The sequence below is a fragment of the Phyllopteryx taeniolatus genome, chromosome 6 (genome assembly GCF_024500385.1).
Source record: "Phyllopteryx taeniolatus isolate TA_2022b chromosome 6, UOR_Ptae_1.2, whole genome shotgun sequence".
In the NCBI taxonomy this organism is placed as follows: Eukaryota; Metazoa; Chordata; class Actinopteri; order Syngnathiformes; family Syngnathidae; genus Phyllopteryx; species Phyllopteryx taeniolatus.
In genome coordinates this window covers 25,276,702-25,293,528 of record NC_084507.1, presented here as the reverse complement: position 1 = coordinate 25,293,528, position 16,827 = coordinate 25,276,702, and the positions used below count along the sequence as shown (strand labels likewise).

The following is a 16,827-nucleotide window of genomic DNA, read 5'->3' as shown; positions in this document are numbered from 1 at the left end:
GGATATCTGGACGACTTCCTGCCACTGTGTGCAGAAGAATAGAGCGTCTGTGACTCACAATGTCAAATGCATCAGCAAAATAAAATAAATAAATAATAAAAACGTGTACAGTGTTAATGAACAAAAGTGTTTTAAAAGAATCATCTTTATTTATATTTCAGATAATTAATTTCAATGTCAGTGGGCTAACTGGACTTGAGTACCCCAAGGCGCTGTACGTGCACCACTGTTTTTGTTGTTTTTACAGTGGGTACAGAAAGTATTCAGAACCCCTTAAAATATTCCCTCTTTGTCATATATATAGCAGCCATTTGCTAACAAAAAGTAAATTTTTTTCCTCAAGGATGTACACATAGTACACTATATTGACCGTAAAAAGCAGAATTGTAGAAACTTTTGCAGACTTAGAATTATTTGACTCATATCCACTTTATTTAATGTGCAATGTTTTAAGTAACATTTTAAATATCATACAAGTGTAAGAATTTAGAAATAAGCAGACATCCGCACACGAAAACTACGATAAACATACTCTCCATTTAAATATATGTTACCATCATTGAACCTTTATTAATGGAACAATCAATGTTTTAAGTAGCATTTCCATCCATCTATCCATTTTCTGTACTGCTTTATCCTCACAAGGGTTGCGGGCGTGCTGGAGCCGATACCAGCTAACTTCGGGCGAGAGGCAGGGTACACCCTGAACTGGTCGCCAGCCAATCGCAGCATACATATAAACAAACAACCATTCGCGCACACATTCACACCTAAGAGCAATTTAGAGTCCTCAATCAACCCAGATGTGCTAACCAGTCGTCCACCGTGCCGCCAAGTAGCATTTCAACACTCTAAAATGTCCTACAAGTGTAACAATAAGTTACTGCTGCACTCTAAAACTAAAATAAAGCAAAACTACTTACCATTCAATTAACTGTCACACTTTATTTTAGCTGTATAGCCAGCAGGTGAGGTTGTAAGTAACAACACTAAAACTAAAATTAAGTACAACTATTCAACATTCAAACTCCTGCCGCCATTAGAAAACTTTCATTAAATGTACAGGCGAAGTTTAATAATAATAATATTTTAACCCTTTTGAGTTGCATAAAAGTAAAACAAATCTAAAACTAAAATCTATCTATCTATCTATCTATCTATCTATCTATCTATCTATCTATCTATCTATCTATCTATCTATCTATCTATCTATCTATCTATCTATCTATTTACCTACCTATAATTTAGAATCTTATTGTAACAATAATGCATTTGTTTATAGGAGTTTGGTTTCTAATTTTAAAATATACGCAACTTTTATAAAGAGAGACTTTTAATTGTTGTAAATAATATGTTGGCTAACTTCGTGCTGAGACGTTTTGGAAACGAATCGCCTTTTCGTACCACGTAATTTTGTTTCGTGGAGTTGCCGTAGAAACCGGTTCCGGATATGTCGCCACATGACACTTTCACTTTCACTCTGACGCGGAAAGCCAGTCAGTCGGTCGCTTGAGAATGCTTTATCTTTTTTTTTTTTAAATTAAACATAAATTCCTGAATTTATATTTACCCATAAAATTGGAACGAGGAGATTGTGTGTTTGATCCTTGAAGACTTTTTTGCTGTTCGGTGTCTTTGACAGTAAACGTACAGTAAGTACAGCACACAAGTGAAACGGTTTCGTTTTGATAGGGATATTGTTTTTCATGTTTTTACTGTGACCATATTTTCGTGCGAGCTGTTCATGTGTGTGACAGTGTTATGAAGGTTGGAATAGGACGTGAGTATGGGCTTGGTCTTTGTGCTTATGGCGTGCAAGCGAAAGTCCACATGAAGATTGACCTGCAATGAAAACCCCTAAAATTATTATAGTAAAAACAAAACAAAAGAAACAAACAAACAAAAAAAAGCATTGTATTGTCCTCAACTAAACTTCTACCTGAGTATACACTACACACAATAAGTTCTAGATATTTGGCTTTGGGGTGAAATTTCAGGAAGAAGCTAAAATGCACTTTAACCTTTCCAGGTGACGCTCATTTGACCTCTAAACTTTTGAATGTCCACCTGTTGAATGTTTTAGTGCTTTTTGCACAACTTCTCGTTGTCGAACAGTTGAACGGACAGCATAATTCGCAACAGTTATTTGACCCATTTTGTACGTAAATATATAAAATATATTTTAATGTCTTGACAGGCATACATATCGACTCATAATAATATTAATACAAATAATGAAATTATTTCATGGTGTTGACAATAAAATAATTGAATTCATAACAATAAATAAAATCAAATACGTTTTGTATAATAATATTTGTAATAGAAAATATGATAATAATGAAAATCATAATTATATAATAAAAATGATGAAAATGAAGTGATAACATTATTTGATCTTGTTAAAAAAAATTCTGTAATTGTAATAATAATACAATCATAACAATTATTATCATTATCAATGATTGTTAAAAATACCATCCATCCATTTTCTGAGCCGCTTCTCCTCACTAGGGTCGCGGGCGTGCTGGAGCCTATCCCAGCTGTCTTCGGGCAGGAGGCGGGGTACACCCTGAACTGGTTTCCAGCCAATCGCAGGGCACATAGAAACAAACAACCATTCGCACTCACAGTCACAGTCATGCCTACGGGCAATTTAGAGTCTCCAATCAATGCATGTTTTTGGGATGTGGGAGGAAACCGGAGTGCCCGGAGAAAACCCACGCAGGCATGGGGAGAACATGCAAACTCCACACAGGCGGGGCCGGGGATTGAACCCGGGTCCTCAGAACTGTGAGGCTGACGCTCTAACCAGTCGGAACCGTGCCGCCTGTTAAAAATACCATTCAATTATTTTTATTTAATAATCATAATAGTTATTATGATTATTATTATATAAAGAAGTGCAATAAAATGATTTTAGCTTGTTAAAATACAAAAAAATACAAATACAGCAAAATTATTTTTCTGTAAAACAATCAAAACAGCAGTCATTGAAATCAATCCATCCATCCATTTTCAACACCGCTTATCCTGGTTAGGGTCGCGGGACACTATCCCAGCTGACTTCGGGCGAAAGGCAGACTACACCCTGAACTGGTCGCCAGTCAAGTCGCAGGGCACATATAGACACGGACAACCATTCGCACTCCCATTCACACCGTCACTGAGTGGGAACTGAACCCACGCTGCCTGTACCAAAGTCAGGCAAGTGTACCACTACACCATCACTGACTTCTCATTGAAAGCAATATTTTTTAAATGTCATACAAAATAAATAATAATGATAAATCATCAAAATACAATTATTTGATCTTAATATGTTTTTATATTTAATAATATAGTGTAATATTGATAATTAAAAGCAAATTATTTTTCCGTAGTAAAAAATCATAACAACAATCATTGAAATTATTTGTTTTTATATTTTATACAAAATGCACTTTCGTACAACAATAAAATGTAATATTTTGCAGTGATCTCTACAAATGATGTTTCTGCCATCAATCATACTAATGACAATAATAATAATGACAATAATACTGATAACTCGTAATACAGTGATTTAAGCTTGTTAAAAAACAATTGTTATGCTTCTGTGCAGTCACCTCTGGGTTAAAATTGGAATATTAGGTCAAAACATTAGGAACGGCCCTGTATGATGCAATGCAGTTGTACAAATCTAAAATAATAAGACAATGTTCAGTCATTATTATTGGACCTCAATGTGCAGGTGTACCTAATATTATGACTTATGATGATCTCTTGTGTGTGCAGATGTCGAGAGTGAGCACCTTGTTCTTCCCGTTGCTGTTTGCATGCGTGGACGTGTGCATCCTGACCTTCCTGCGTTTCCTGCAGCTGTCGCCACAGTTGTTCTTCTTTCTGTGCCCGCCACTCATCGCCATGTGGACGGGAGAGCTGATCAGGGCCGTCCTCCTCCTCCTCCTGCTGCTCCTGCCCAGAGGTCCCTCATGGGCCAGAGGCTTCGGTGGTCTCCAGAGAGTCCTGGTCCTGTGCTTGCACCTCCCAGCCTATGTGACACTTCTCCACGCTCTGGGCTGGGCCGCGGAGGAGGAGATGTGGGGGTGGCACTCCTGGGAAAGGGTGAGAAATAAACACATTTTTACAACTAAAAACTGAAATCAAAGCCACTTTTACACTTAAGTTCCTCAAAAGTTTAGTTATTGGTACTTTACTTAGGGTGGAAAGGAACTGCAAGTTCGTAGAGCTAAATTTTCTGAAGAAATTGGGGCAGAAATGCAGTTCCCTTCCTACAAGTACCAACAACTAAGACTCCTGGAATTTTAGGTGAAAACAAAAGGAACTTAAAGGAACCCGAGCTGGAAAGGAACTGCAAGGACCTAGAACCAAAGGTTCCTGGAAGCTTAGGTGGAAAGGAATTGCAAGCACCTGAAACAAAATGTTCCTAGAACTTCAGGCGGAAAGTAAGTAGCTAGAACTGAAGTTTCCAGGAAGTTAAAGGATGTCCAAGTATAAAAAACAAAAGGTTCCCTGAACTTTAGGTATAACCTGGCATTGAACTGCATTTCCATCCAAAGTGTCATGAACCTTTAGTTCTTGGTACTTGCAGTTCCTGAAACTAAAGCCACATTTCACCTTAAAGTTCCAGGAACCTTCAGTTCTTGGTAGTTGAAAATATTTTTCTGCAAGTACTAAGAACTAAAGGTTCCTGCAAATTTAGGTACCAAGGGTCTAGTGTGTGAAGGAGGCTGATAATAAGAACATTTGTGCAGGTTTTTCAGGGCTACCTGGTGATGGTGGTGTCGTGGATCTACTGGACTCAGTATGTCCAGTCTGTGCTGCTGTCTTTGTCTCGCTCCATGATGTCTGTGTGGAGGCCGAGCAGCAAACGCCAGGAGCCTAAAAAGGACACCACCTCATCTCTGAGGAGATTGATGGGATTCATGCGGCCTCACCTTGGCTGCTTTGTGGCTGTGTTGCTTCTCGTGGGGCTCTCCTCCTTCTGTAAGTTCTTTTATTCAACCAAGACATTTCTGAGTCGTCAACAAACCTAATGTATGTGCTTTCAGAAATGTTGAAGTCATTTAGTGTACAATAAACCAAACATACTGTACGCCATTCATCCAGGGATTTGATTTTGCTTGTCCGGGGTGGGGTCGCAGGAGCAAAAACCTAAGCTGAGAAGCTCAGACTTCCATTTCACCAGTCACTTTGTCTAGCGAGACAGTCTCTCCACCATGTCTTGGGTCTTCCCCGGGGCCTCTTCCCGGTGGGATATGCCCGGAACACCTGACCAGGTAGGAGTCCAGGAAACATCCTAAACAGATGCCAGAGCCACCTCATTTGGCTCCTCTTGATCCGGAGCCATTCCCAGATGACAGAGCTTCTCACCCTAGCGGTACGGAATAGTGCAGACATCCTGCAGAGGAAACTCATTTCGGCTGCTTTTATCCGCAGTCTTGTTCTTTTGGTTATAACCCACAGCTCGTGACCTAAACGTACATCGCTCGTCGATCTCCCGCTCCATTCTTCCATCACTTGTGAACAATAACCCAAGACACTTGAATTCCTCCACTTGGGGAATGTTCTTATCACCGACACTCCAACCTTTTCTGACTGAGGACCATGGGCTCAGATTCGGAGGTGCTGATTCTCATCCTAACTACTCGGCTGCGAGAGTTGAAGATTGCGGCTTGATGAAACCAATAGAACCATATTATCAGCAAAAAGCATAGACGCAATACTGAGGATACCAAACCAGACCCCTTAAATGCCTCCACTGCACCTAGAAATTCTGTCCATAAAGGTTATGAACAGAATCAATCAGTGTGCTTGTGTTTTCAGGTGAGATGGCGGTCCCCCTGTACATGGGTCACGTGACAGACTGGATCCAGAACCAGGGGGCACCTGACGCTTTCACAGACGCCATCACAATCATTGCAATCATGACTTTTGTCAGGTAAAAAATGTGATTTTTATACAATTTTTGCATGTACATTTTGAAGAGATGTTCCTCTTGTTTTTTTCCAGTGCGGTGCTGGAGTTCATCGGGGACCTGATGTACAACGTCACCATGAGTAACATTCACACGGCGGTACAAGGAGATGTGTTCCAGGCCATACTCAACCAGGAGATCGCTTTCTTTGACGCCACCCCTACAGGTTATTTGTCACTCCCAGTTGAAGTCTACTGTAAAACAAACAACAACGAGTAAGCATTGTACTGTACATGGAAACACCAAAATGTTCAACCAAGCCACATCGTTTCATCTAATGAAGGTAAAGGCAAACATTTTCAGTCATGCAATATGCCGTAAACGGGCTAAATTTGCATTGATTTTACTTAAACCTTCAAACAACTGCTACTTAACACGTGGAGCAGCAACACATACAAACAGAACATACAACAATAATCACAGGGATATTCGCTCTCCTCTGTGGCAATGACAACTTACTAGAGTTTACTGTAGTTGGGGTCCTTCTCTTCCTCTTCTTCTTGCTGTTTATTACGCCCTGTGTCTTACAGTTGAGCTCAGCGCTGCCCAGCATGTTGTGGTACAACGTGGTACTACATTGAGGGCGCACAAGATTTAGACTTGCCTGTATACTGTAAAAACCCATGAAACACAATCTGTGTATGAGGACTCACGATATAGCGGGGGTTCTTTGTCCAGTATATACTTTTTGTTACATTTTTGTTTTTTGATGAGCTTTTTTTATAATGGTTTTTATAATGTAAAATTTGTGCTTTGGCTCAATAAAGATTGGGAAACACTGACTGAGACAGCTAAACTTGTAAGTGAAGGTACCGCTGTATTGTGTTGTTCCAGGTGAGCTGGTGTCGCGCATCACCACGGACACCAACACCATGAGCGAGGCGCTGAGCGAGAAGCTGAGCCTGCTCATGTGGTACATGGGCCGCGTGCTCTTCCTCTTCGTCTTCATGTTCAAGCAGTCGTGGAAAATGTCCCTGCTCACTTCCATGGGGCTGCCCGTCATCTGGGTTGTGCCAAAGTTCACCGCACACTTCCATCAGGTAACAAACCACAACAAACACAAAAGCAAAAAAGTACTTCAGAGTCACAGCAAATACAAATTAATTTATATAAAAATCAAACAAACTTATTTTTTTGCGTAAACGTGTAGGATACTTTTGACCCACCAGCGAACCTGATGTACAGTGGGTACGGAAAGTTTTTAGACACTCTTAAATTTGTCACTCTTTGTTATATTGCAGCCATTTGTTAAAATAATTTCAGTTAATTTTTTCCTCATTAATGTACACAGAGCACCCCATATTGACAGAAAAAAAACTTAATTGTTGACATTTTTGCTGAGTTATGAGGAAAGAAAAACAGAAATATCACACAGCCATAAGTATTCAGACCCTTTGCTGTGACACTCATATCTTTAACTCAGGTGCTGTCCATTTCTTCTGATCATCCTTGAGATGGTTCTACACCTTCATTGGGGTCCAGCTGTGTTTGATTATACTGATTGGACTTAATTAGGAAAGGAACCTGTCTATATAAGACCTTACAGCTCACAGTGCATGTCAGAGCAAATCAGAATCATGAGGTCAAAGGAACTGCCTGAAGAGCTCAGAGACAGAATTGTGGCAAGGCACAGATCTGGCCAAGGTTACAAAAAGATTTCTGCTGCACTTAAGGTTCCTAAGAGCACAGTGGCCTCCATAATCCTGAAATGGAAGACGTTTGGGACGATCAGAACCCTTCCTAGAGCTGGCCGTGCGGCCAAACTGAGCATTTGGGGGAGAAGAGCCTTGGTGAGAGAAGTAAAGAAGAACCCAAAGATCACTGTGGCTGAGCTCCAGAGATAAAATACCGAAGGAGGGGCTTCAGAACAACTCCATGACTTTTTTTGAATGGCCCAGCCAGAGCCCTGACTTAAACCCAATTGAGCATCTCTGGAAAGACCTGAAAATGGGTGCCCACCAATGTTCACCATCCAACCTGACAGAATTGGAGAGGATCTGCAAGGAAGAATGGCAGAGAATCCCCAAATCCAGGTGTGAAAAACTTGTTGCATCATTCCCCAAAAGACTCATGACTGTATTAGCTCAAAAGGGTGCTTCTACTAAATACTGGGGTCTGAATACTTATGGCTGTGTGATGTTTCAGTTTTTCTTTTTTCATAAATCTGCAAAAAATAAAAAAAAATAATTTTTTTTCCTGTCAATATGGGGTGCTATGTTCATTAATGTGAAAAAAATGAACTTAAATGATATTAGCAAATGGCTGCAATATAAGAAAAGACTTTCCGTACCCACTGTATATTCTATTAATATTGCGGATGAGTGTTTAGTCTTCAACAAAGCATGCCTTTTTTTGTTCCGTAAACACCGACGACGCTTTTGAATCTTAAACAGACCAGCAGTATGTTTTTACAAAGATCAAAGACAATTTAGTCTTTCATGACCCAAATGTTTGTGTTTTTTTTTAAATATTGAAGACAATTCAATCTTAAATTAATCGTATGTCAAAGACACTTAAGGGTCTTTGGTGAACCTAATGTACACGATTTTGTAAAAATCAAAGGCACTTTCGAATCTTCAATGAACCTACAGTGTATTTTCACAAAGATGAAAGCCAGTTTAGTTTTCAGAGCACCTCATGTATGTGTTTTTGTAAATAGTCAATGAAGCTAATGCACTTTTTGTCAACATCAGGGGCACTTAAGACACAGGGGTGTCAAGCTCATTTTTGTGTCGGGCCACATCGTGCCATTATGAACCCATACTAATGTATAATCGCCTCATAATATTCTACACATACAGACAGTACATACAGTATATACAGATTGCGTACAGCTATCTTTTCCATGTACAGCATCCATCAAAATGGCTTATTTAAAACTAACAACTTTATTACTTGCCCACTGATCATAATTAAACTGACTAAAAAAACATGAAATGAAAGCTGCATAAACTTTCAACAAATATAATGGTGTTTTCATAAAATTCAAAGACAATTCATCCACTGAACCTAACATACATGTTTTCGTAAAGATTGAAGAAAATTCTGAGACCTCAATAAACCTGATGTGCTTTTTCGTAAACATCAAAGACAAGCTAGAATTTTCTGAAACTGTTTTCATAAAGATGGAACGCAATTTAGTCTTCAGTGAAGCTAACGTGTTTTTCCCTCAACATCAATGACGATTTATTCTTCATTGAACCTAATGTACATTTTCATAAAAGACAGTTTTGAGTCTTCAAACAAGTTTGTGTGTTTAGTATATTTTCTAATCTTTGGCGAGTCAATGTACGTGTTTTCGTAAAGATTGAAGACCATTTTGAATCGTCCATAAATTTTATGTTTTTGTAAAAATCTAAGACAGTAGACTATTTAAATGACCATAACTATGTTTTCATGTTCCATCATGAAACACAATTCAGTCTTCAATGAAGCTAAGACACTTTTTCATCTTCAGGCACTTCAGGGTCTTGATTAAACCTAACATGCCTGTTTTGTTGCCCACCAATGTCTTGATTTTCTGTCTTCCCACCTTTTGTAGACATTATCAGTGAAAGTTCAAGAGTCTTTGGCAAAGGCCAACCAGGTGGCTACAGAAACCTTCTCCTGCATCAAGACAGTGAAAAGTTTCGCTAATGAGGACGGCGAGACGGAACGCTACAAGCAGAGCATGGAGGAATTGTATGCCCTGAACAAGATAGAAGCGGTGGCATATGCCACCACGACTTCGGCCAACAGTGTGAGGATACTGCACTTGAGTTTTCAACCAAAAAAAACATGCTTTTACAAAATCTTTCAATGGGCTTAAGTGCATGTTTTCGTAAACATCAAAGACACTTTTGAGTCTTCCACAAACCTAATACATTTCTTCAAAAACGTCAGAGGCAGTTTAGTCTTCACTGAATCCCAATGTATGCCGTAACACATTCACTGCCATTGAGGGCTTTAGAAGTCAAATATCCATGTTAATTGTTGCCGAAAACCAACATTGAATGCCCATGCCCAGAAGCCGGCAGCGTTTCTGGGTGTTGTTGATAAATGGCTTTTGCTTTGCATAGTAGAGTTTCAACTTGCACTTACGGATGTAGGGCTGAATTGTATTTATTGACATTGGTTTTCTGAAGTGTTTATGAGCCCATGCGGTGATATCCTTTACACATTGACGTCGTTTTTGATGCAGTGCCGCCTGAGGGATCGAAGGTCATAGCTATTCAATGTTGGTTTTTGGCCTTGCCGCTTACATGCAGTGATTTCTCCAGATTCTCTGAACCTTTTGATGATATTACAGACCGTAGATGATGAAATCCCTAAATTCCTTGCAATTGTACGTTGAGGAACATTGTCCTTTAACTGTTCAACTATTTTCCCACGCACTTGTTCACAAAGAGGTGAACCTCGCCCCATCTTTGCTTGTGAATGACTGAGCAATTCAGGGAAGCTCTTTTTGTACCCAATCATGGCACCCACCTGTTCCCAATTAGCCTGTAAACCTGTGGGATGTTCCAAACAGGTGTTTGATGAGCATTCCTCAACTTTCTCAGTCTTTTTTGCCACCAGTCCCAGCTTTTTTGGAACGTGTTGCAGCCATAAAATTCTAAATTAATGATTATTTGCTAAAAACAATAAAGTTAATCAGTTTGAACATAAAATATCTTGTCTTTGTAGTTTCTAAAGTTTAAATATAGGTTGAACATGAACAGGGCACAGATAAACAAGCAACCATTCGCACTCACATTCACACCTACGGGCAATTTAGAGTCTTCAATTAACCTTGAGTGAATGTAACAAAATAAAATGTAAGACAATGAAGCTAAACCTAGAATACATGCTTTTGAATCTTCAACAGCCTAAAGTACATTTTCAGAAACATCAAAGACAATTGATCCTTTAGTGAAACTAACATGTTTACGTAAACGCTAAAGACTAATTTGAGTCTTCAAAAAAATCTATTGTGTTCTTCATAAAGACATGGTTGAATGTTTTTTCTTTTTTTAAAATTGTTTTGTGTTCCCAGATGACCACTCTGGTCATGAAGGTGTGCATTCTGTACTACGGAGGCGTGCTGGTGACCCGGGGGACTATCAGCAGCGGGGAGCTTGTCTCCTTTGTCCTCTACGAGCTTCAATTTGCTTCTGTTGTGGATGTGAGCTCTCAATTCAAATACAGGTATTTTATACAGTGTAATAACAAATAATCATGTGTCGTATGTCATTCTTCAGGCCTTAATGCATTCCTATCCGGAGGTGAAGAAGGCTATAGGTGGCTCTGAGAAGATCTTTGAATACTTGGATCGAAAACCACAGGTACCCCCAGAGGGAACCTTGGCCCCAGAACACCTGAAGGGACACGTTCAGTTCAAAAACGTCACATTTGCCTACTCCGGCAACAAAGACGCTGACAGTGTTATCCTCAAGGTTTGTTACAACCAATATGTTGTCACAAGAACCGTTCCACATCAACAAACCTATTGTGTTATTACATAAACATCAAAGATTTTATTTAATTTATGACAATTTAGCCTTGTTCGCATTAAGGTTGACGACATTTTGGAATCTTCACCTAACTAAACAATTCAGTCTTCAATGAAGGTAAAATGCTTTTCCATCAATATCATTTTCAGCCTTCAACCAACACAAACTGATTGTCCATAAACGTAAATATTCTACATGTTTTTGTATGGATTTAAGACAAAAACAAAGACACTTTTAGCATCTTTAACGACCTAAGGTACGTTTTTGTAAAGATTGATGACAACAAACCAGAAGTATTTATTTGTAAGCATCAAAGACACTTTCCCACCTTCAACAAACCCAAATCACATATTTTTATAGATGTTAAAAGAAACTTTGTCTTCAGTAAAGCTATTGTGGACCTTTCTGTTTCAGGGTGTGTCCCTGGAAATGAAACCAGGGCAGATCACTGCGCTGGTGGGGCTCAACAGAGCCGGAAAGTCCACCTGTGTCAAGCTACTGCAAAGGTTTTATCAGCCCCAAGGTGGACAAATCCTCCTGGACGGGGAGCCCCTGGAGAGTTACAAAGATGCTTATCTTCGGCAGAAGGTGACTGGGACCAACTTATTAGGATTCAGAGTATGGGTTGAACGACTAAAGATTTTTTGTCGTCAACTACAATGTGATGAAAATTGAGTCGAAGTCGATTAATCAATGACGTCGTTGATATTTTTCCAGCACAGTGCTTTGATCCCCAACATTTGGTGCACCACGGACCGGTTCCATGTAAAGACATATTTTGACGGACAGGCATAGAAATTAATAAAAACAAATGATTACAACTTAAACTCACCATTACGCTAATTGTAGTCATTGTAATTAATGAGAGTCCTGTGGATGTTTCTCTTCAACAAACTGGCCGGTCTCATCTTGTGTTCTATAGCATGGCTTGTTGTAAGACAGGCCATCGTAAACAGGAAATTATTTTTTTATTTTTTAGCATATCTCTGTTCCTATTTTACTTGTACTTTCATTGTATTTGAGGATAGACTTGCTACAGGTCTCAATTTTGGTAAAATACAGTATTTCCACAGGCATCCATACGACCGTATAGCAGGCCTATACTGACATTAGTGTCATAAGGGGACACAAGACCAATAAAGTTCTTCTGAGCACACTGTTGTTGTCTGTGCATTATGAGAAATAACATTTTGGCCACCAAGATGGAGTTTCACTTCACACCACTGCCCTCGTTCCGCTGCGCCAGTCCTGACGTCCCGCTTTTTTTAATCTTTTGAGACGAGTGGTGATCTGAATGGGAATTATCTTACGTCTCTGAATATTACTGCTATTATTACGATGTTGCCATCGTTAATGCTGCCTGGTTTACATTCCTCATTTTAAGTACCAAAGATTTCAATCAATCAACCTCTTGAGGTCCTTTTTTTTTTTTACATCGTGTCGTCATATGCAAATATACAAAAAGTAACAAGCCTATTTTAACAAATTAAAGAATACAAAGTATAGATGTGTTTTTAATAAAGGGAGTAAAATAGAAAGCTGGCAAAAAAAATACTGACTACAAAGTACAGATAGATGAAAAAAAATCTACTTAAGGACAGAATCCAAGTATTTTAATTTGTTAATTCCCACCACTGCCCTTAGATCTCGGTGGTGAGCCAGGATGGTGTGCTGTTCGCCCGATCTGTACGGGAGAACATCAAGTATGGCCACCCGGACGCCAGCGACGAGGAGATGTACCAGGCCGCCCGGATGGCCAGTGCCCACGACTTCATCACGACACTGTCCAAGGGCTACGACACAGGTGCCACCACTTAGGTTGAAAAGGGTGGAACAGTTATGGAAAGTTTCCTGAAATTTACCATGGGAAGTTAAGCTGAAGAATTTTGGAAATATTCAAAATTTTAACCTTCCCATGGGAACTTAAAGAAATTAACTGGGAATTGAGTCACCTATTTGCTATTTTTGTGCTCAGGCCAAAGTTGTCACATGTAGCACTATTGCTTTGGTGCCAACTTGTGGCATCTTGGTACCAAGGAACTGTGTTGAAGTGCATTGAGTAGCTTTTTGGTATAGGCAATTACAACATTATGCGCAGATTTTTGCTATTTGTGGCACGGCTCAGTCCTGGGAACACTGTACCTTAAATGCTTTATTTATTTTTCCCTTCACTCAAGTGGCGGCATATCCAAAGGTTGCTTATACAGTACCTAAAATTTTGGCTTGCAACACAAGTTAATAACTTGAAAAACTTGGGTAAATTGGGCCACTTGTAAGTCAAAGTACCTCTGTCTTTGCATGAAATCAGGTTGTTTTAGTCAGCATTATGCTGAAATACGTTTTCCCCAACTGTATATGTTCCCTATTGAAATGTGTTCAATTTTGTAAATTCCTGATGTATTCATGTTTATACCCCACTGTGAAAATAGATGTAATTTCATAACCCTCGCCACCACCTGTTTTTCCAAACGGATGCTATTAACGATGTGATAAAAGTTGCATCTTTGTTGGCTAGACACCGGTGAAAAAGGGGGACAGCTATCTGGTGGCCAGAAGCAACGTATCACCATTGCCCGAGCCTTAATCCAACGACCCACCATCTTGGTACTAGACAACGCCACCAGTGACTTGGACACTGAAAATGAACATCAGGTAAGCCCCTTTATGTAAGGGCCATCTAATCCAGTTTTTTTCCTGGCTGGTCCTTCATGTAAGCTAATAATTCAGGATGATGGCGTTGACATCATTAAAGTTTGCTACAATTGATGCATTTTGTAAAGCTCAAAGACACTTTGGAACCGTCAACAGATCTTAAGTACATGTTTTTGTAAATACCAAAGACAATTTAGCCTTCAGTGAAGTTAAAATGTTTTTTCTAAACATCGTGAATACATTTTGTTAAGATCAAAGACACTTTCGAATCATCAACAAACGCAAACTACGTGTTATTAACAGATTGAAGACCATTTTGAGTCCTCAAAAAACCCAACGTATTTTTCACAAACCTCAATGACACGTAATATTCAATGCACCTAAAGTACAGTATGTTTTCTTAAAAAACAAAGACAATTCTGAGGCAAACAAAGCTAACGTGTTTTTATGAACATCAAAATTTCCAAAGGCTCAAAGACACTTTCAAATCTTCTTGTTTTTGTAAAGGAGACAAGTTTGAGTCTTCAACAAAGCACTTTTTTTCTCAAACATCAAAGAAATTTTTTATATCTTCAACAGGCCAAAAGTATGTTTTCATAAAGATCAAAAATCTTTAATAGACCTGAAGTACAACCCCAATTCCAATAAAGGGATGTCGTGTTAAATCATGTTCAACCTATATTTAATTGAATACACTACAAAGACAAGATATTTAATGTTCAAAATGATAAACTTTATTGTTTTTAGCAAATAATCATTAACTTAGAATTTTATGGCTGCAACACGTTCCCAAAATGCTGGGACAGGGTCATGTTTACCACTGTTACATCACCTTTTCTTTTAACAACATTCAATAAACGTTTGGGGACTGAGGACACTAATTGTTGAAGCTTTGTAGGTGGAATTCTTTCCCATTCATGCTTGATGTACAGCTTCAGCTGTTCAACAATCCGGGGTCTCTGTTGTCGTATTTTACGCTTCATAATGCGCCACACATTTTCAATGGGAGACAGGTCTGGACTGCAGGCAGGCCAGTCTAGTACCTGCAGTCTTTTACTACGAAGCCACGCTGTTGTAACGTGCAGAATGTGGCTTGGTATTGTCTTGCTGAAATAAGCAGGGGCGTCCATGAAAAAGACATTGCTTGGATGGCAGCATATGTTTCTCCAAAACCTGTATGTACCTTTCAGCATAAATGGTGCCTTCACGGATGTATAAATTACCAATGCCATTGGCACTAACACAGCCCCATACCATCACAGATGCTGGCTTTTTAACTTTGCGTCCATAACAGTCCACAATTTCCAAAAACAATTTGAAATGCGGACTCGTCGGACAACATAACACTTTTTCACTTTGCATCAGTCCATCTTAGATGAGCGGGCCCAGAGAAGCCGAGGGTGTTGCTGGCTGTTGTTGATAAAGGGCTTTTGCCTTGCATAGTAGTTTTAAGTTGCACTTACGGATGTAGCGCCGAACTGTATTTACTGACATTGGTTTTCTGAAGTGTTCTTGACCCCATGTGGTGATATCCTTTACACATTGATGTCGGTTTTTCATGCAGTGCCGTCTGAGGAATTAAAAGTCACAGGCATTCAATGTTAGTTTTCGGCCTTGCCGCTTACATGCTGTGATTTTCTTGTGTCCATTGTCCTCCACAGGTCTACCAGGCTTTACTGAGCCAATGCCTCAACAATTACTCCGTGCTTCTGATCTCCACCAAGATGAGCGTGGTGGAGAAGGCCGACCACATCATCGCCCTCCACGATGGTGTGGTAGAGGCAGAAGGTAGCCACCACCAGGTGTTGGAAAGGAGCAAGCTTTATGCTCAGCTGGTGAAAAAGGAGGTGCAATGAAAATTCTACAAGTGTAGCGTATGCCTTTTTTTAATTGTATATTTTAATTCCACCTAAGCGCAGCTCCTGTATTTGTTTTTAATTTGTTTCTATATTTCCGAACCCCCAGTTGCTCTTGATACTACGTCATCCATATTTGAATCCAGAGAGAGTTAAAGCACTTTCAGTGCCTTGAAGGTAGAAAAGCGCTATAGTGCAAGGCCATTTACCATATTATTATTGTGAGTATATATTGTTTAGGGGAATATTGTAGCTGTGAACATTTCTCTCATGGGATGAATAAAGTATCTATCTCTCTGGTTGTTCTAGTCATACTTTTCCACTGACATTATTTTGTTTAAAACACGGAATATCTCTTTAGTGACCTCCTTTTCTGTGATGTAGCATGTGTAGCTGTAGCATCCACTTTTATGTCCCATAATGTCCACTATGATGTCCCATTTTCAGCTTCATTGTCTTTGAAGAAGACAAGTGCGAGATAAAATAAATGGATGTATATTATCCATATGGACACTTTATCCACAAATTAGAGTGTAAATCCCCTCCTTCCTTTCGCCTGACTCCCTGTTGTTGCCATTTATTGCACCTTTTAATGCTAATCTTTGCTAAAATAAGGGACTTAAACGCCCACGATTCTTTTTGTTAGCTAGCTCGTCCGTGCTTTCACCGTTTTCGCGCTTAGGTGCACAGGAACCAAAAAAACGCGACGTTAGTCCCGTAACTGTGATAGTTTTGAACACTTTTTATCGGCCATTCTCAAGCTAGCTGACATCAAATACGACAAAAGTATACAATTGTGACGCAGCTTATGACGCTTGACAGACGCGGCGTCTCAGCCAATCGGCGCGCAGTGTGGCCGGGCACACAA

At 39.5% G+C, this 16,827-nt stretch overlaps 1 protein-coding gene across 1 annotated transcript; it reads left to right on the top strand.

Annotated features, from left to right (window-relative positions):
• The first annotated feature begins 1,463 nt into the window (after nt 1-1,463).
• Nucleotides 1,464-16,258, top strand: tap1 (transporter 1, ATP-binding cassette, sub-family B (MDR/TAP)). Its single transcript, XM_061777417.1, has 13 exons — nt 1,464-1,652; nt 3,778-4,107; nt 4,758-4,989; nt 5,830-5,944; nt 6,016-6,146; nt 6,815-7,020; nt 9,522-9,719; nt 10,995-11,123; nt 11,200-11,394; nt 11,866-12,039; nt 13,096-13,255; nt 13,967-14,103; nt 15,765-16,258. The coding sequence occupies exons 2-13, from the start codon at nt 3,778-3,780 to the stop codon at nt 15,957-15,959; spliced, it is 2,202 nt and encodes a 733-aa protein (XP_061633401.1). The 5' UTR covers nt 1,464-1,652; the 3' UTR covers nt 15,960-16,258.
• Nucleotides 16,259-16,827: the final 569 nt, after the last annotated feature.